This window comes from Phyllostomus hastatus, unplaced genomic scaffold (assembly GCF_019186645.2).
Source record: "Phyllostomus hastatus isolate PE091 unplaced genomic scaffold, TTU_PhHast_1.1 phas_contig_86, whole genome shotgun sequence".
NCBI classification, from domain to species: domain Eukaryota; kingdom Metazoa; phylum Chordata; class Mammalia; order Chiroptera; family Phyllostomidae; genus Phyllostomus; species Phyllostomus hastatus.
The window spans coordinates 40,843,392-40,864,092 of record NW_025333977.1 but is presented as its reverse complement, the minus strand read 5'-3'; the positions used below and the strand labels follow the sequence as shown (position 1 = coordinate 40,864,092).

At 52.9% G+C, this 20,701-nt stretch overlaps 1 protein-coding gene across 1 annotated transcript; it reads left to right on the top strand.

Annotated features, from left to right (window-relative positions):
- The first annotated feature begins 855 nt into the window (after positions 1–855).
- On the top strand, positions 856–7,971 carry CPN2 (carboxypeptidase N subunit 2). Its single transcript, XM_045851573.1, has 2 exons — positions 856–988; positions 6,044–7,971. Exon 2 carries the CDS (start codon positions 6,053–6,055, stop codon positions 7,679–7,681), a length of 1,629 nt encoding a protein of 542 aa, XP_045707529.1. The 5' UTR covers positions 856–988; positions 6,044–6,052; the 3' UTR covers positions 7,682–7,971.
- The last annotated feature ends 12,730 nt before the right edge of the window (positions 7,972–20,701 follow it).

Sequence of the window (20,701 nt, the reverse complement as noted above, 5' to 3'; positions counted from 1 at the left end):
AGAAAAATGCTTCCTTGCCACCCTCGATCAGGCCCTTGCACTTTGGCTGATGAAATCTGCTCATAAGCAAAAAATATATATTAGTTTGGATTTTTAAAAGAGTGACAAAAATATGGATATCATGCAGTAAGTTAAAAGCCAAGAGAGTACTTTAAATGGTAGAATCTGGGCATTGAAAATGATCTTAGATTGCTTATCTAGGTCGTCCCTTCACCCTGCACTCCTGCAGATGCACGTGCACACACGTGCACATGCACACACACATGCACACACGCTCTTCACTTCATTCTGCAGCCCCTTGTCACTGGCTCCACTGATGGGAAAATCACTGCCTCTCAAAACAACCTTCATCCCTGGATATGGGGAAAATGTTCCTTTCGATGTTAGGCTAAGATCCACCTCAAGTCTTTTCCCCCTTTTTAATGCAGAAGGGGTTTAGAAAGTTAGTTTATTAAACAAACAAGCAAACAAACAAACAAGCTAAACAATAAACCCACAACCTTCTTACACTTGCCCCTGGTGCTGAGAGCCAAGCAGGTGCCCGGGGCTGGCTCTCCAGTGGAGTCTGGCTCTTGGGGACCAGCCTGGCCTTTCGCAAGCAGAGGTGTGAGTGTGGACCCCCGGTCCCAGGTCTCACTCCCAGAGGGGCCTACTGGGAACTTTCTATGGCCTAGTGGGTGCCCTGGTGTCCTAAGGGTGCCAAGCCTGCGACCTTAGGTGGATTTTGGCCCCACTGGCGATCTGCCCATGTACGAGAGCAGTTTGGGATCATTTTGTAATATTCAGAGTCCTTGTCCCAGATTCTGATCTCCTTTGACCTGGGTGACATTCCCGGAATACTCGGGCCACGTGAGGGGTGGAACCACTTCCTGGAACTTTGATCAGCTCCAGGGCTGCTGGTCCACGCTGACGGCAGACCACACCACACACCCTTCTGCTCCCAAGGAAGAGCCGGGGCCGTAGGTCCTCGACGGCCTAGCCCTGCACGGTAGGTCCCCTAGAGTCCCCCTAGGGCTCCTGGGTCTGTGCTGGTGTGGGAGGGATCTGGGGTCCTGGCTGAGGGGCAGGCCAGGGGCTGGCCACTCCTTCTAGGCTCTGGAGATGTCCCCAACTCCCAGCAAACTGAAGCATCCCTGTCCCCCTGCCCCCAGAAGAAGAAGCCCCTTCCCCAGGATGATGCTGGGCTGAATGAGGCCAGAGGCAGGTCGAGGTGGGGGCGTTCCGAGATGAAAGCGACCTGGTTCTTGCACTCAGGGACCTCCTAGTGAATGGGGTGCGATGGGAACAAGCAGGGTGCCACTATCCGGGCTTGCCCCGTCCCACCTAGTGTGTGCCTGTCACCCTGGCACAATGATCAGCAGCACCCCTCTGATTTCCAGAAGCGTGCTGGTTCAGGCGGTAAAGCACAGCGCCACTTTGGGAATGAAGAGTGTGACCTGCTACCTGCTGTTGAACATGTGCTGTCTGTCAGGCGCTGTGTTAAATGCTTTATATTGACTGCCTAATTTAACATACGGAGCATGCACTTGAGTACGAATTTAACCCGAATGGATGGGGTTCTAATTATGGATGAAGAAATTTAGCTAATATTTAGCTAATATTATTATTATCATGATTGCTCTTAATCTACAAATGCAGAAACTGGGACTCTGAGGGGTTACTTCACTGCCTGGGAGCCGCTGGGCAGTAGGCTGGGGAGGGCCAGCTCTCTGGGTAGGGACAGGCAGGAGCCCACACCAGGTCTATCTGCCTCAGCCACTTGGCTTATTTTCCTGGGTGGGGAGGGAAGAGACCGAGGTTCAGGGAGCAGCAGGTCTCCCCTGGGGGCCTGGGCGCAGTGGGCAGGGGCTCTGGGCTCCCATCACCCTCTGGAAGGAGTGAGCATTAGCTCTGTGGTGGATGGTAGACTGGCTGGCTTGTGCACACACTGAAATGTACCAACCCAAAGGCAATTTGAGAAGAGGAAAGAGTTCATTTGCAACCAGTAATCGCCCCCCAACCACTCCCTGCCCCCAGAAAAACCCAAACCAGGCTTGCTGAGAGCATGGAACATTTTTGTGGGCATTTCTGGTCTCTGCATAAATGCAGAGGTGGTTTCTCAGATGGGAGGCAGGAGTCTTCTGGCTGCTGCCCCACTGTCCCCTCTGGTGCCATCCTCCACAGTGTCTAGGCAGGGGCACTTCCCATCTCTGGAGTCCCCAATGGCGTGCTCTTGAGAGTGGACTGGGGAAGGGACCCAAGTTCAGAGCATCCTGGCCAGACTCATTAGAATCTGTACTTGACTAAACCAAGGACGGAACAATCACATGTTTTCCTTGGCTGGGAAGGAAGAGCCAGAAAAAGTGCTGTAGATAGTTACAAACCTCGCTCGCCTGTAAGTGGGGTGGTTGAGTGATCTTGCCAGTTACTCCCTAGCCAACCTCCATGATGACTCAGGACAAAGCTGGGGCTGGGACTGGCCTGACCCAGAACAATCGGGGCGGCTAATTCTGCCGAGCGACCACTGGGCCAGGCTCTGGGTTTGGAGCTCTCAGTGCATTTTCTCATTCTGTCTTCAGAACAACCCCACGAGGAAGTGAGTATTGAAGCTCATTGTATTGAAGATGAGAAAATTGAAGCACAGAGAGGTCAGGCAATTCAGTCAAGACCACACAGCTAATAATGGATGGAGATAAGATTTGAACACAGATTGTCTGACTCCAGAGTACAAATTCTGAGCCATTCTAGACTGATGAGAATGATCAGGTGTGGGTCATTTGGAAATTATCAGTGTTCCACATCCTCCCTGTGAGTACCATCCCCTGCTTCCTCCCAGCCCAGTGGACTGGGGCAAGAGGGGTCTTGCCTGAAACTTTTGAGGCCCTATTCTGGCCCTGCTCCCTCCGTAACACCCCAAGGGGTGAGAAGTTTGCAAGACCGAAGGGACATGCCCATCAGAGGCTATGCCCTATTTCATTTTATTACTTTTTTTATCCTCACCTGAGGATATGTTTCATTGATTTTAGAGAGAGAGGAAGGAAAGAGAGAGAAACATCCATGTGAGAGAGAAACATTGATGTAAGAGAGAAACATCAATTGGTTGCTTCCTATACACACCCCTGCCAGGAATTGAACCTGCAACCTAGGTATGTCCCCTGACCAGAGAGCAAACCCACAACCTCTTGGTGTACAGAATGACGCTCTAACCAACTGAGCCACCCAGCCAGGGCTGTGCCCCATTCTAAACCAGGCTTTAAGTACTCAGGACCCAAGGCTTAAATCTATTGTCTCCCCAGGTCCATCTTCCTTAAGGCAACCACTTCACAGACATGTATGTGAGGTCTCTACTCACAGTACTGGAGAGAGTGGGGGGGGGGCAGGGCGTGCAGGTGACAGACAGCTGCCGAGGTCCCTTGTGTATGTGCACTGTGAGTCCTGCAAATGTGAGGAGCGGGCCTGCCTGCTCCCACCCACTCCACTGCCTTGGTATGGAAGCTGTATTCAGGGTGTCCCAGCAAGCACCTTGCTTGGAACTCAGGCCATCAGGACTGATTCTGGCTACTTTCTTCTTAGCCACTTGCTCTCGGAACAGTCTCTGTGGCTCTGGGACCCCCAGCCTCCCTGTTCTGGGTCCCTCTGGATTTGTGCTGGGTATGGAGACATATGTGTGGGAACTTTGGGGACTGGCAGGTGGTAGCAGCCCCCTCAGCTTTGCCCCCCACATCAGAGAGGTTCCTTCTCACCTCCTTCACCCCCTTCTGCCTGAGCTGAGGCTGATTTGTTCACACTTGATTTTCCATGTGACTGATGTCATCGTTTTGATTCAAAATCTGAATCTCAAGTTACTGCTTTTGTTGGAAAATTCTAAAGCATATATTTCCCAGTGACAGTAGATTACAAGTTAGAGGCACAGACCTGGGAAAGAGGGGATGCCTTCTCTGGCTGGCTCTGCAGGTGGGACACGTGATCCCCAGGCGGTTTTCGCTCCCTTTTCACCTGCACCTCCGGCTGTCTCCCAGGTTTCCTGAAGGGATGGTGGGGATTCAAGGCCATTCCCCCAGCCTGGCTGGGCGTCATTCATTCTGGTCGTGGACCATTCCAGGGACCAGCAGGTCTGCCTCTCAAGGGGCTCATGTCAGCTGCGGAGGGTTCAGTTCCACCAACACTAACCGAGTGCCTCGTAAGTCAACACTCCACTGGGCGCTGAGCGTTCAGGGGGAGGACAGCCGTCTTCCCACGAAAAGGACAGCCACAGGCATCCTTCATTTCAGAGCACTGAGCCGGTGCTGAGGGAGAGTAGTACACCACCAGGGGCCTCGTTTCTGGGCAGGGAAGGCGTCTGCCGGGATCCCTAGCAGTTTTGTGTAGGATCAGCAGCTGTGTGTGCATCAGGGGAGCCTCCGAGAAGGTGCTCACTTCCTCGGGGAAAAATTGTCCCTTCTCTATTGATTCGGGTGAAAAACTCCTGGAAAACCGAGAGTTATTGAGTGCCTGAATGGGAGGAGAGTGCAGGGGTTTTTATGAGCACGATGTTTGCTAAAGGCTTCCGTGAAGCCCTTTAACCTGAAGCTGGATCTTGAGATGGAGGCGGCAGCCGGAAGAGGGCAGCAGAGAGGCAGCGAGGGGCCAAATGTGAGTTCTTACTGCAGATGAGTACATTGAGAAGAATTAGGATCGTGGTAGTGACAGTTTTTCCTCCCTTCCTCCCTCCCTTCCTTTCAAATGTAGTCTATCTAAAGGGCATTTTGTTTTTCCTACCTACCTTTGTGGTATTCAAGTAATTTTTTTGTGTAATGATGGTAGCTTGCAACCTTTACCAATAATTAACGTGCTTTTATTAATTGCTCACTTTATCTCACACACTAATCTAAACCTTTACCTATATTTACTCATTTAATCCTCAATCACCATAACACTATAGGCACTATTATTATCTCCATTTTACAGATAAAAAAATTGAAGCACAGACAAATTAAGTAACAAGCCCAAGGTCACAGAACTAGGACAGGATGGAGCTGGAATTCTAACTTGTGGGATCTGAACCCGTACAAGCCACGCAGATAATGGTGCAGGTGGGAACAGCCGCAACCTGGGAGGTTTGTCCGCCCTAAAGGGGCAACTAAGCCTCACATGGTCTTGTCATGTAGGAATGTGAGTCTACTGCCCCTAAGTCACCCCGAAATCTAGACTTTTAATGTGATATCTCAATGTTTACTTGTTGGCTAATGGTCCATGCATAAAAGGACTGAGACATAAACAAAACACTGTAAGCTGAATCACCAACTTGTGACCTGTGGGTAGCTCCCAGTATTTTTTTTTTCTTTAAAAAAAATTCATATTTAGTAAACTAAAATCTGGTCCCCTTCCCTTAATGAAAACAAAACCCCCAAGACAAAACCTGCTGGTGTGTGGAATCCCTGCATCTGGGACGCCCCCCCTCCCCTTCCACATTGTGTGGGAAGCTCCACGGCCTCCATGCCAGTGGGGCTGGGATGCTGAGGGCAGGAGGAGCGCATCTTGGCAGGCGCTCCAAGATAAAAGTCCTCCTGTCACTGAGGCTGCTTTCTCTCTCAGCAGATGCACAAAGAGCAGATGGTAAGATCTCTTCATAATTAGACTCTGGAATGTACTGATATTTGGAAACTTGGGAAGAGTATTGTTTAAAAATTTCCAATTCAGGAATAATCTGCCCATATTTTACATATTATCTTAAAAATCCCACACTACCTGTAATCTTTCATGTCTCTCTTCCATGCCTTTCTGCCTGTTTCTCCAATCTGGAAAGAACACAGGAGACCTGGGTCTCGGTCCTGCCACTCAGAGGCAAGGTGGCTGTGGACAGGCCTTGTGACAGTCTCGCTGTCAGGTTAGAACCCTGGTCCCACCGACCTTACAAGGCTGCTTGGAGGTAGTATGAAAGCCATTAAAAACATAAATTTCTGCCCCAAAGACTAGCCTCCCTGACAGAGCTAATCCCGTCTTCTAGCTCCCCATCTGGTACGCTGGTCACCTAGACGCACAGCCCTCAATAAAGGCACCTCTTCTGTTTTTTCTCCCCACGTAGATCTAGGAGATGCTTCCTGGAGCCTGGCTGTGCTGGGCCTGCCTCCTGCTCCTGGCCAGGCTCACCCGGCCCTGCCCCCTGGGGTGTGACTGCTTCGCGCAAACGGTGTTCTGCACTGACGAAGCGCTGGCCACCATCCCGCTGGACATCCCGCCCTATGCCACGGACATGGTCTTCATAGAGACCTCATTCACCACGGTCGGAACCAGGGCCTTCAGTGGCAACCCCAACCTAATCAAGGTAATATTCCTCAACACCCAGGTCTGCTGCTTTGAGCCAGATGCCTTTGGCGGACTGCCCAGGCTCCAGGACCTGGAGATCACCGGCTGCGCCTTTTCCAACCTCAGCACTGAGATCTTCTCCAACTTGGCCTCACTGGGCAAGCTCACTCTCAACTTCAACATGCTGAAGGCTCTGCCCGAGGACCTCTTTCACCACATGGATGCCCTGGAGTCCCTTCAGCTGCAGGACAACCAGCTCCAGACCCTGCCCGGGAGGCTCTTCCAGTCTCTGAAACACCTGAAGACCCTCAACCTTGCTCACAATCTCCTGGCCCAGCTGCCCGAGGAGCTGTTTGACCCCCTTGGCAGCCTGCAGACCCTGAGGCTGAGCAGCAACAAGCTCTCCAGCCTGCCCCGCCATGCGTTTGCCAAGCTGGGCAGCCTGCAGGAGCTCTTCCTGGACCGCAACTCCATCTCGGAGCTGCCTCCGGAAGTGTTCTCGCAGCTCTTCCGCCTGGAGAAGCTGTGGCTGCAGCGCAATGACATCCGGCACCTGCCGCCCTCCATCTTCTCTTCCCTGGGCAACCTGACCTTCCTGAACTTACAGGAGAATGCACTGCAGTTGCTGCCTGCTGACGTCTTTGCCCACACCCCAAGACTGGTTGGTCTGTCCCTGTCCCACAACCAGCTGGAGACTGTCTCCGAGGGAGCCTTTGCCAAACTGTGTAACCTCAGTTCCCTTTCGCTCTCACACAATGCCATTACCCATCTCCCGGCCGGTGTCTTCAGGGGCCTAGAGAACTTGACCAAGCTCTACCTGGGCAGCAACAACCTCACGGCCCTGCACGTGGACCTCTTCCATAACCTGTCCAAGCTCGAGGTGCTCAGCCTTTCCAGGAACCTCCTGACCACGCTCCCAGAGGGCATCTTCGGCACCAACTACTATCTGTTCAACCTCGCCCTGCATGGCAACCCCTGGCAGTGTGACTGCCACCTGGCCTACCTCTTCACCTGGCTGCATGAGTACAGTGACAGGCTCTTCAACATCCAGACCTACTGTGCGGGTCCTGCCTACCTGAAGGGCCAGGCAGTGCCTGCCTTGAAGAAGGAGCAGCTGGTATGCCCTGTCACCCGGGACCACTTGGGGCTGGAGGACAGGGAGCCGCGGGGCAGCTGGGATCTGTCTGCGAAGGAACGGGCAGCCCGGAACCAGTGTGCCTACAGCAACCCCGAAGGCACTGTAGTGCTTGCGTGCGATAAGGCCCAGTGTCGCTGGCTGAACATCCGCCTCTCTCCTAGGCAGGGCTCAGGCTCCCTGGGAATGATGTACAATGCCACTCAGGAGTGGGAACTGAAGTCGAGCTGTGGCGTTGTGAGGCTCACCCTGTCTATTGAGGCTCAGGCAGGGGAGCCCTAGATGCAGGGTACACAGATCCAGGAGCCTGGGCAGACGGCTTCTGCGGTCTGACCAAACAATAGGTGGGGGCAGAGGGGAAGCTGAAGCTAGTTTTCCAGATGCAAAGGATGGAGGTACCAAGTCCAAGGTGGTGGTGGCCAAGGGCAACACCCAGAGTCTCCTGTTCTTCTCCTTGTCCTAAATTGCTCCCTCTCAGAGTCTGAGACCCAGCAAGGCCTTTTTTAAGCTTTGCAAAGAACCCATTAAAGCTACATCATGGTCTGGAGAATAAAATAAGGTCACTCCCCTGGTGTTTTTCTAATATTTAATTCCCATCCCACTCTCATCCCCACCCTGAAGTTCCAACCATTAGGTACTATTTTTACAAAATGGAGGCTACCCTTTTTGACTTCCAGTTCAAAAGCCAAACATCTGTTTCTATTTCTCCCTTTGGAAATTTGCTTTTAGTGGATATAGGAGGTGATGGAAGCAGAGGCTCCCAGAATGATTAGGGACAAGGGTCTGACGTTGGCGTGTTGGGAACTCATGGCCTAAGCCTCTCCTCCAGGTCTGCTTCTGCAACTCAGGAAGAAAGGCACTGCCCTGGCTGTTGTGGCTCAGTTGGTTGGAGCACTGTCTCACAAACTGAAAGGTGGCAGGTTCAATTCCCCGTCACAGCACATATCCAGGTCGTGTGTTCGATTCCCCGTCATGGAGCACACAAGAAGACAACCAATGGGTTTTTCTCTCTCACATCGATATTTCTCTCACTTACTCTCTACAAGTAATAACGAAAAATGTCCTCAGGTAAGGATTAAAACAAAGAAAAAAGAAAGTATGAAAGGTGCCTTGGGAAGGTCAACACCAGCTAGTTGGCTTTCACTACACAAAGTTCCCAGAGAGGGCGCTGTCCCTGTGCCTGCTCAGCAGACTGGATGGCTGTTCCTTACGAAAAGAGGAGGGGACAGTGAGCTGGGTGGGCTGGGACAGACTTAGCTTTGAGCGCTCCAGTCTTGCCTCTCTCACAGCATCTGACTCTGCAGCAGTCAATCACAGCAATGCTTCCCCGCGGTTTTCAGGACTCCACCCTCTCCCTCAGCCTCGGCCGCTCTTTCCTTCTTCCCCAGCCACCTCTTCCACGTTTGTCTCCTCAGGGGCGCTGTCACTGGCCTTCCTGAGCCATCTCATGCGTGCCCCCAGCATCCGATGCGACCCCTATACTGATGACCCCAAATCTCCATCTCAGGCTCAGGGCTTTTGGGCCCCCATCCTGAGATACCCACGTGCTCGGCAGCCCTGGGTTCCATCCTCACAGTCACAGACGCATCCCAACCAACCTCTGTCCCCTACTCCTCCTGGAGGCCCATCCTGAAAACACTGAGCCCAGGAGCTGGGAGTATTCTCCAATCTCTCCTCCCATTAACTCTTATGGCCAACCAGTCAAAAAGTGCTTCTGAGTACCCCCCTCTCCATTTCTCCTTTCCAATTCCCAGCCCAGGGAGGTGCTTTGTCACCCTGCATTCAGGCATCTTGCAGCCTCCTACCTGGCTTTCCTGCCTGCAGTGTGGACTGGCCTGGGGGAAACGCTGGGGCGGGGCAGGGAGAAATGAGTCAAATGTATAGCAGGCCCTCTGGGAGCTTGAGCTCTGGTAGGAGATTTCATAGACGAGGGCACATGGGACAAAAACATAAGCACAGAGGGTTTGGCACTGGGCAAGCCCTGGGGAGTTCAGGGAAGGTGGAGGCCTGGGTTAGCACAGACCTCAGGGAAGACTGCATTCAATCCAGGCCTTGAGAGAGCCACAAGCAGCGCAAGGAGGGTGTTGGAGATTTGTGCAAGAAGAGCCAAGGCATGGAGACAGGCGAGCAGTGAGGTCAGGGCTGCAGGCGTCTGGAGTAGGGTACTGATGGGAGAGGAAGAGAGGAGATAGGGCTGGAAAGCCAGCTGGAGCCACATTCTCTAAGGCCTTGAAGGTCCAAGTGAAAAGCTTGTGTATTTATGAAGGATGCCCGGCAGTTATTGAAGGACTTTATGCAGAGCGAGTCCATACTCGTGCCCGAACTTCAGACGGTTGGCTCAGTGCAGTGAGGAGAGCAGGAGGGAGGGAAGACGAGGACTGTCATCTGACCTGCGGTCTGAGCCACAAGGGCTATGGATGCTAAGGAAACAGAATGAAAGGTTTCAGCACTGGAACAGCACATACACAGAAGGATTTAAAAACCTAAATGCGAATTATGGAGATGTGACTTCAAATGATATAGCTGTCACTTTGCACTTGTGAATCCAACAAAAATTAGAAAGTCGGGTCACATCCAGTGTGGGACAGGGTGTGGGCACAGGGGGCCCTCTGGGTGCTGCTGGGAGCACAGGCTCTCTGAGGACACTCTACTGGGTCTGAGTCAAAGAAAGGGTTTGCTGAAGAGGTCAGGGGTCAAGTGGGTGGGTTTAGAAGATGGACACAGAGAAACCTGAAGTGAGTGTGAGTTTTCTTGCCTGAGTGGCAGGGAGGACAGGGAAGCCTTTAACCAAAGTCAGGAGCAGATCTGAGAAAAGGAAGGAGCAAGACACCAGCTTCAGACAAGAAAGTCCACTTCTCCTTCATCTCCAGTGATGAGCTTTTAAGAAAATGCACTTCCTTGGGCTCAAATCAATTCAATTCTAAGGTTAGCAGGTTTGCCAAAGGAAGAGACTCTCCAGTTCATTTGGTTCAATTTCCAAAAGCATTTGGTTTAAGAATAATTTTGACCTGATCCTTCCAAGGGAACTTGGAAGTTAGGGAACTTGGCCCCCAAGGAAGGCTGAGACTGAGGGTTCCGTGACCCGGCCCTCAGCCCGTGCTCTCTCTTACTGGCCAGGCGCACTGGCCGCATTGGGCTGCTGGCCTGCAGCGGGGTGTGAGGCCCACTGCCTGCGGAAAGGGTCTCCACACATGTGCTCCACAAGGGTAGCACATAGAGGCGCTTCACAAATCTCCTCCAGCTCACAGTCCAAATAGTTAAGCATCTACCGCCAAGGATAAATGAATAAGATGATCAAGCAGGCATTTCTTTAAATTATATTCTTCCCCCCAATACAACTCTTTGTTAAGTGAAAACACAGTAATTTCTGTGCCAGACGGTGTTGGGGGAGGAGCTCGGGCCCACAGCCAGGGCCTTCGTGGCTGGGCTGGGAAAGGCCAGAGTCACTGCGCTCTTGCGGAGAGGGTTGCCATGAACACATGTATGTACAATGCATGGGACAGGCTTATACTAAAATCTATTCATAGTTTACCAGGTTTAACTGGGCAGCCAGTATTTTGTCCGGCAACTCAATGGCCTGATGAAGGTGGGGAAACACAATGAAATGGAGGTGAGGATAGTGGACAGTCCTCCTCGGGGCTGGGGGGCCAGGGCCAAGTCTGCAATGGTGGAAGTCCTGACCCCTCGTGGGGGTGCACTGCGACCTTGAGGTTGGAGCTGACAGGAAGCAGGAGGCACGGAGCATCCCCTAGCCTGGACTGAGGTAAGCAGGTAAAGAGTCAGCTCTGAGTGTGCCATGCACCCCAGGGGTCCTCATGTCCTGCCACCAGGCTCCGTGTGGCATGATCCCAATCTGATGCAGCTGTGGAGCTTTTGATGCGTGTTGGATCAGAACACTTGGAACCAGAAACCAGAACACTTGGCTCCTCCTTCTTTAACATTCGAACTCTGGCAAACCATGGCTCCTCTCTGGGCCTTGGTTTCCTCATCAGTATAAATAGGAGTTCGGTTCTCATTGCTGATAGAACCCTAGATCACCTGGGGAGGTTAAAAAAAAATAGGTGCCTGGGCCCCACTTCCCGAGAGTCTCATGGAATTGGCTTGAGAGACCAAGAGATCAGTTTTGTTTCGTTTCTTAACTGCCCCAGGGATTCTAATCCTCTGCCAAGGCTGACAACTCTGCCGGACCCAGGGCAGCGGAGCCAGCACCAGCCCAGTCAGACCCACTGGGTGTGATGCTCTGCGTGAGTTCATGAACAAAACAAGCCTCAGTGCTGAGAGTAAAACCTTTCACAGAGCTTTTTTTTATTGGTGCTTTTTCCTTTACCACCCTTGTGTTCTCAGTAGCTTTTGAAGAAACAAGAAGTTGGGTACACACTGCCTTGTTTTCTTGCAGTATGAGGGTGGCTGAGTCATTCCAAAGCACCTCCTCCCAGCAGGAGACTCCTTGCCCATTGTCTTGCCTGTTCCAGAGTTCTGCAGTGATGATCCACCGCTCACCGGCAAGGTGACCTCGGTTGTCACTCATACTCTCTGTGGTGCAGTTGCCTCTGTCACACTGTTTATCACAGGCAGCACAGTCCCCCCCCCCCCCACACACACACAGCCTTACTGGTGAAGAGAAAATAAGTGCATTCTTGTAAAAAATTCCAAAATCAACGACACGTGGTACATTCTTTTTTTAAAAAATATCTATTACTGTTATTATTATTTCTAGAGAAGTGTGGTGGGTGTTGGGACAGGAAAGAACTGGCCAATTGCTTGGCCATTGCATTTTTTAAATCTGTTTCCTTTTGGCACTTCTGGGAGGATGTTAAAACTGCTGTTACAATGTTAACATTGTATTATTTGGGAGTACTGGAAATGCCATCTACAAATTTTTTCAGTGCTAACAGTGGATATTGGAAGACCGGACGGCACTGCCAAAGATTGGACCATTTAGCACAACACAAGTCCAAAATGAATTCTTTCTCAAGCTGTTTTTGCTAGCAAACGCAGACATTTCGTTTTATTTCACAAACCTGAAAATGTTCCCAGTCTGGGTCTCAGGCGCCCCCTTGTGACACACTGGAAGAACAGCTCTCCTCAGCGGGAGTAATAATCCTTAAGGAAGCTACTCTGCGTTGTACTCTCAGAAGTCCCAAAGATGTCCCCAAAACAGGACAACCCAAGGCATCAACACTGCCCGAGAGGCGGGTGGAGCTGCCGAGGCTCTGTCTCCAGCAACCCTGGAAACGTGGTGGATCCGCCGGGTACCTGTGACCGAGGAGCGGCAGGCGTGGAGGCTGAGCTCTTCACCAGCCACCTCACCCCGTTCGGATAGGGGGCAGGGGCGGGGGAGGGGGGGAGTGGGGCCGGGGTGGGGGTTAGTGGGGCGGGCGGCGGGGGGGGGGTGGTGGTGGTTCTGGTTTGTCCTGGAGATGCTGCGGGTCCTGGAGGGTGGGACACGCTGCAGCGCGGTGAGCGGTCACACGCTGCGTGGGGTGGAATCCCGGCCTGTAGCGACGAGCTCCGCCTCGCAGCGGCCCTCGCGGTACAAACCACAGTTGTCTCGCTGTCTTAGTTTCCAGGACTACCACTGCAGCATCCACGTTTCTGGAAGATCGTGCTTTGTTTTCTCTGGAATTTTATCAAGAGTTGTTTAGCGTTTTGGAAAATCTTGCCCCCTTTGGGAAGGCTTAATCCTTATTTTTAAAAGTCAAATACAAAGGAAAAGTGGCTTCAAGCCATTCTTTACTCTTACATTCATCCTTTACCTGGTATAAATAGGTGAGAACCTCTAAGTACTTCGCCAAGTCTCTCCGGAGGCCTCAGCTAAGCATTTGCATGTGGAAGTGAGTATTAAAAAAAAAAAACATTTAATTTCTAATTTAGTACAGTTAGAGCACAGGTGGCAAACACGAGGCTCTTGGGCCAAATCTGGCCCTCCACCTTGTTTTATCCTACTGGGTACCCTGTTTCTACCCTGCGGCAGTGCCTGAGCTCCTTGCCTCTAGGTAGGGAGGAGTTACATGTGTACAGTACTAAAATTACATTCGACTCTTTGAAGGCAACCATGAGGCTGATGTGGCCCCTGGTGAAAATGAGTTTGACACCCCTGAGTTAGAACACTTAGTTTTAAAATTCTCTGAGAGCTGATTATATGATCTATGAAGTTTATTTTAGGACAATGAAGGGGGTGTTAGGATTATTTGCTATAAAAATGGCATTGTATGTGTCAGAAGGAAAATTCACTGTCCCAAAGAAATAGAAGGAGCAAAAGCTAGACGTCAGGGTCTCCAGAGAAACAGAGCCAGTAGGATTTATTTATAGAGGGATATATATGGGAGATTCATGAGAGGACTTGGCTCATGGAATTACAGAGGCAAGAAGTCCCACGAGGTGCCACCCGCAAGCTGAGAACCAGAAAGTCGGTGGGAGCCCGAACGCCTGAGAACCAGGGGCTCCGCAGGCAGGAGAAGAGGGAGGTCTGGACTCAAGCAGAGACAGCAAATTCGCCCTTCCTCCGCCTCTTTGCTCCATGCTGACCCTCGGAGGGGTTGGATGATGCTCACCCACATTGGTGAGAGTGATCTTCGCTAGGTCTACGGATTCAAATACCATTCTTTTCAGGAAACACCCTCACAGACTTGTCCTCTAAGGCATGCTCTGCTGGCCTGGGGGCGGGGGAGCTGGATGGTGGGCACCTGGGGGCGGGTCCAGCCAGAGTGTAGGTTCTCAGACCTCTAGCAGCAGGTAGACTTCTGCTCCACTGTGGCCTTCTGGCCTGACCCCTCAGGAACTGTGCCTGACTGTGCCCGGGGAGGTCAGCTCACTCCCTCCTGTTGCAGCCCAGCCTTCCTTGGGCAGCAGGGACTGTCCCCGTGGGCTTCCCTGTACCACTCCTGCCGGCCTAACCAAGTGGACACCCCTGTCTGTACAACGACCCCTTAGAAGTGGAGGCAGCCTTCAATCCCCTCAATCCTCCCAGGCTCCCATGGCCCCCGCCATCCCAACTCCAGTCTGAACCTCCCCTGCCAGTCTCAGCTTCCCACGAGCTGCTGCTCCTCACAGGGTGCATCTTCCTAGAAGCCGTGGCTTGGAGGCTGTGTCGTTCTCCTCCTCCTGTGGAGGGCGCACCTTTCTGCAGGCCTGGGGCTCTTGGGCCCCACGGCAGACAGGAAAGACATTTTTCTTGATGCTATTGTGTGACAAGTTTCATCCACTGCAGACTCCAGGGTTTTCTTCCTTTTTCTCAGAGCAACGAGCCTGGCCTGCCTGTGTCTATTGCTTCCAGTTCTGGAGAATAGATTGTCCCAACAACGGCCTTGCCTCGTCAAGACCGGATTTCACAGCAATTCCAGAGGCTCTGGGGCCAGCCTTCATCGAGAGATAGTTCACTGTTACTGCATGGGGAGTGTCCATGCTCCTGCGAGACTGAAAAAATTGGAATTTGTGCAGCATTTGCCCAAGACCCGTGAAGCAGCAGTGCTGCTGTCTGGAAGGCCAGGTGTGCTCGGCGTCTCCAGATGCCCCACCTGCACCCTGAGGCCCATCCCTGAGATGCTCAGACGTCACCCTGCCAGCTGCAGAGGCAGAGACTCAGTCTTGAGAATGGCAGAGCAGGAAGAGAGATTGTCTGATGACCTTGAGAGTTGGTGGTCTGTTGTTATACAATACTGACACTTCTCTGTTGCCCAAGGTACCAGGATGCAAGCTGACCTTTGTGTCCTCAGCAGAGATCGCTGCCCTCCCTGAGAAAGTCTTTCAGAGACTATCTTGCTGACACTCTTCCACTAGCAGAAGCCAGAACAGACACCACCCTTCAGGATTCAGGACAAGCTACTGTACCTGGTTGAACTGTGCATTCAGGATAATGGTACCGAGTTTTTTTCTGGAAACGATGAATTTGGAAGGCAACTTCCCTGGGAGGCTCTCGTCGTCTGCCTTCTTTGAGTGAATTGCATGCACACAGGGACACTTGGCTCCAGCTCGCTGGGACACTCCCAGTTCTGTCCTACAATGCTGATCTCCCAGGAGCGGGCTGGGTGGAGCTCCTGTGAGCTCTGCGCTTCTGCCAAAGCTCCCTCAGCCAAGAAGCTGGTTGTTTCTCATAGCCGGACTTCAGCTCTGCCTTTCAGAGTCATGAATTTGGGAAACACAGATATCCGCATGGAGGCTGATTGCATCACCACCTCGCAGGGAATGTGTTTTCATCTCTGGCAGAATCTGAGGAGTCTCTCCCAGCAGTCACCGAGGTAGTAAGCATGTCCCAAAGGCTGTTGCGTCCCCATCTAAGCTCTCGTCCATGACACTCCTCCTCAGGAGCCCCCAGAGGGTCCTGGGTGGGTGCAGTTGTCAGCATCACACTGCCACCCTTGTGCAAGAACTCAGGGGCCTGCCCTGCTCTTAGACGGCCTCGCTGAGGCTGCACCATCCTCAGGAGCACTGACCGTCGCCGATGACCGCCCCGCAGTCTCCACCCCTGCAGCCCCCGACTCTGAGCCTCTTACCATGTACTTGTCGGCCTCTGTGCGAACTCCAGCTCCGACCACACATAGCGACCCCCCAGTGACCCTCGGCTTTACCCCTCCTATCACCTGCCCCCACTCCCAGAATACCAGTCTTTGAGGTCTTCCTAGCATTGGGTCAGAGCCCAGGCCCCACTGGGGTCTACTTCCTTCTCTCTGGACTTCCAGACCCTTTCCAGCAGGGAGCGCACCACCACCAGCTGGGGCTGGCCGAGAAGGAACTCCTATTCACTGCGTCTGTCACAGGGGGGCCTGCCGTTGAGGCCTCCCTCGGTCCTGGTTTACCTTTCCCATGTCAGATCCCCATGTGCTTTGCCCACCCTGTTCTCAGCAGACAGCAAACACTCAGAGATAGCTCCACTGTCCTTCTGATCCCCACCCCACCCCACCCCCCGCCCGCCGACCCAGGGCTCTGGGGGTGGGGAGGGCGATTAAGACCAACACACTCGCCGAAAGTCTGTTCTTGCACTTGTACCTGAAGCTCGGGTCTTTTGTCATCTTCTCTGGCTGAGCCACCAACCATGGCACCCAGAGGCCTGTCCCTGTGTCCTCGAGGCTGAGAAAGCTGCCAGGGAGGCAGGTGAGCTGAGAACAAAACTCCTCCCCTGTGGGGAAACCCCGTCGAGTCGCCCTGGAGCCGGGGTGGACGCACAAGTGTGCCTGCACGACAGGGGGGTGGGGGGTCTGTATTTAATCCCTGGACCGATTCTGTTTGTGCTCTGCAATCTGTGCATCAGCCAGCATTCCTTGGTGTGTGACAATCGTGCTGACATCTGCGAAGCTGGCAAACCTGTGATGTCTTCTGGAGTCCTCAAACTGGGATCTGTGGAGTCGGCACATCCTACTGCAGGGCAGGCCGTAAGCCTTGGGGCCTTGGCAGCGAGTGTTGCCAGGCCCACTGCATTCACGCACAAACACGTCCTGTATTTAAATCAAAATGTAAGGGCTCACTCACACGAAATTTCACTGTCTAACCTCTAAATGAGAGCTTGAAGCCAGGGAAAAATAAAAATGTCTCCCAAGCAGCCAAAATCCGTCTCCAGTGCCTTAGATGGAAGCTTGCGCCTTGGCTCACAGCAACCTTCCTCCACTCCACTCAGTCTGTGCACTTTTATGTCAGACACAAGTCCGTCAAGACGCGAACTTCAAGCGCAGAGCAGCCTGGGCCCTTTAGTGGAAGGCGGTGGGGTAGCTCCCGCGGGCACCGCAGTTATTCCAGTTACTGGAGCGCAGAGCGGGAAGTCGATGATGAGCTCAGGTGGATAATGATGACCCCGAGCTGCCCGGGAAAAGTGGATGTTATGTAAATACTGTCTCCATTTGCTTGCCCTTGAAAGCAGAGCCTGGGGCAAGGACTCGGATACAATTTAATTAGGAGGCGATCTCAGGAAGCAGGATCAGGAGAGGATCGGGGAAAAACACCAACACGAGGATGTGCTGTGGAAGCCGGGGCTGCAGGCACAGGGGCGCCATTCCCTAAGGACGGCCTGAGAAGCATCCGCCACATTTCCGGAGCCGTCCTCTCAAAGGACGAGAGGCCTTCATCCACCCTCAGCTCCCACCCCCCACTGTCCTGGGAGACGGGCTCGGAGAAGGCCATGCGGCGTGGCGGCAGTGGGAAGGAAGCCAGGCTGGAAAGGGACAGCTCCTGTCCACTACTGAGGCTGCTGTTGAAACATGGGCGGGATGAAGGCCTCTGTGGCAAGCACCCGCTATTTCCAGCAGCAGCTGTAAACTCTAAGGGGTGTGAAATGCTTTTTTAGTTAACAGGAAAAGCCCTCAAGTCATCCAGAGGATGAGCCAATCCAGAATGGCAATTCAAGAGGGCTGTGGACTCACAGAGTGTCTTTGGGGATGTGGAGCGCCATGCATCTGCGGAGGTACTCCTGCGGGTGCCGTGGACGCAGCAACGCATGCAGGCTGCTTTAAGTGGAAGCACCCGGACAGTTTTAATTGATCCTGGATCCAGCGCTCAGGAGACGGAAACGCACAGAGACTGAACCGCACGCAGCTCCTCCCACACCCTCCTTCGCAGCTTTCCGGAGCGCTGTGCTTTGTTTCCTTCGCACCTCTCTCGGGCTGGTGTGAGGGTGCGGTGCCTTTGTTCATTCCACAGATGTTTCCTGAGGTCTTAGGTCAGGCTCCTCAGAAACAGACCTGGAGGTGAAGGTCCAGATGCAGGTGATTTCTTACAAGGAAGGGACGCCAGGAGACGCGGAACAGGGAGGGGTGTTGTGTTGCCATGGAAATGGGGTCTCTCTATGAGGTTGAGAGAAAAGCGATTCTGGGACCCATGCCTGGGAGGATGAGGTTTCCTGGGGGGCGGTTTATTGTAGAAGCAAAATCAAAGGACTGTCTCGGGTTCAGCTCTGGCGTCTCTTCTCTGTCTGTTCCACCGTGGAAGAGGTTCAGCCTTGCCTTCTTCATCAAGCCCAGAATTAGGGCCCACGTCCAGAAAATCATGCCATTGGTTTAGTCCACGTCTGTGCCCATCTGCCCAGCACAGTCTGTTCCCCACTGTGCTTCAGTCATCACTGCGCCTAGGCCTGCGCTGGGCTCCCACGTGGAGTCTGTGAGGCCGCTGGGCCTCAAGCAGCTGCTACTGGGGCAAGTGCCATTACTGAGAGAGAGAGAGAGAGACAGGGAGACAGAGAGACAGAGAGACAGAGAGAGAGCGAGCTGGCAAGCTCACCTATGTTAGACCGATATATTACCTCAGGCTTGGGAAGGACCAGGCAGCTTTTCAAACTAACCAATTTCCCAGTCCTTCGTGGGCTTGTGTTGGGTCCTTCCCCTAACCCATCCATTTCCTAGATCTTCCAGGGTTCTCTGGCCCCTTATCCAATCCACTCTTTTCCCAGCCTAGACAGACAGGCCTTTATGGTCCCCATCTTTGTCCCTGCTGCGCATGTCCTAAAGTAGAAGCACCTCCCCTGGCACCATCTGGACTTCTACTGGGCCTGAGCCGGGCAGGAGAAGTTCCCCTCCCCCCCCCCAACAATCGGGTACTGTGGGCACCCAGGGGAGATCGGAAAGCTGGTGTTAATCCCCTGGGCGGGCAATGCTTTGATCCTCAGGGGAGTGTGTGAAGCTGTAGCTTCCTAGTAGCTCAGGCTTCTTAGTGTCTCCTTCCCTTTGCTGCTTTTATTTATTCGTGTCTAGCAAGCCACGCTGACCGCTGACCGGAAGGAGAGGAGCAGCATGTGATTTCGTCCTGCAGGGAAAGCTCCGGTGTGTGAATTATTTCTGAGTTTGTCCCAACTTGAGCCAAAGAGCTGTATTTCGTGTCCCTCAGGACAGCTCCCCCACGGGGGTCCCAGGGCCCTACGTCAGAGGAAGTGTCCAGAGGCTGGGAAGGGTGCACGGACCAGGGAAAGGGACCCTAGGGCCCCGGTGGAGTGTTGCCAGTCGAGCCCTCCTCTGTGCCCAGCACTTAGCGAAGGGTGTGGCGTGTGAGGGGGTCAGAGTTCTGCCTCCCCGAAATATGCCTTTGGGAATATTGATTTTAAGTGGGTTATTAAGAAATGAAACACTCAGAAAGAACTTTTGACCCTTCCCCTGTACCTGCCTAAAGGAAGTCAGACAGAAAAACCTGCTTAAAGGAAGGGAACGTCACCTAACATCACCGTTCAAACTACACGCGGCCGACAGGGAGAAGTCGGGGGAGCCGGTCTGGTGGACACACCCCTCCGTGTCCCACTGCTTCCGGGGGCCCAGCAGGACCTTGTTCACCACACCTTTGCCCTTCCTTCTCCCCCTGCGAGGTAATCCTTCCCCTCGGCAGTCCCAGACCCCTGCCCCCCTTCTCCTTTGTCCAAGCGACATCTAAACCTCATCTGCTTAGGTACCATGTTGCCATAGTGCTCCTGCAGCAGTTACATCCATGATACATTTCGGACATCTTCTCCTGTTAACTGTCCATGTTAATTCCATTATCGGCCCAGCGAGAAGAACTTAGAAGGTGGGAGGAAAATTATATCTGACCTCTACACTTTCCGGTATTTACTCTGTATGCACCTGGTTTTGGTAACCCCTGTCCCCATGTGCACTGTCCCCCTAGGGAACCCGGGTCCTCCATCCAGCCCTGTGACTTTAAGGACCTCAGTTTCCCATATGTAAGTGCGGGGATTAACTGTGTAAGACACCCCTCCTCCCCTACCCTCATGCTTTGGGGTCCCTGAAACTCAACAATATGGTGTGTGTACTGACAAAGGGTATATGTTTAAGCAATCATTTTGTCATTTTTAACTTTTTAATCTAGAGAGACATGGTTAAAATTCTACTGTAAGTCTGTTGATGAGACAACCAATTCATTCGTGTTATTAGTTGGTAGGGTGGAATCCTGAACATTCTCCTTGTGTGAATTCAATCAGAAGAGCTCAGGAGGAACTCTGAGAGCCAGAAGGAGAGGATGGGGGCGATCTGTGACTTTAGGTGGATGCCTTCAGGGTGGTGGGAGAGTTCTGGGGGGTCAGGCCTGCGAACAAAAGGTAAGAATAAAAGGTAATTGCCACTTGGGGCCAGGGTACAAGCGGTGTAAACAGTAGAGCTACAGTATCATGGGCTTTTGCCCACCCACATGGCCAAGCACGCACTGACCAGCTTTTCCCATAGAGCAGCCGAGGGAAGCCCTGTCCGTGTGGAAACCGGTGCGGTGTGGGAGCCACCAGGCCCCGATCGACTGCGAGGAAGGTGGCTGCAGCCCTGCCCGTCTTGGAAGGATCAGCATTTTGAGTGATGAGAGTTTTCCTGCCTGTCTCTGGCCTCCATAAAAGTATTATTGGCAGGACAT

Bases quoted from the DNA above. Each gene is read 5' to 3' on its own strand.
- CPN2 (XM_045851573.1), top strand. From the start codon at position 6,053: ATGCTTCCTGGAGCCTGGCTGTGCTGGGCCTGCCTCCTGCTCCTGGCC.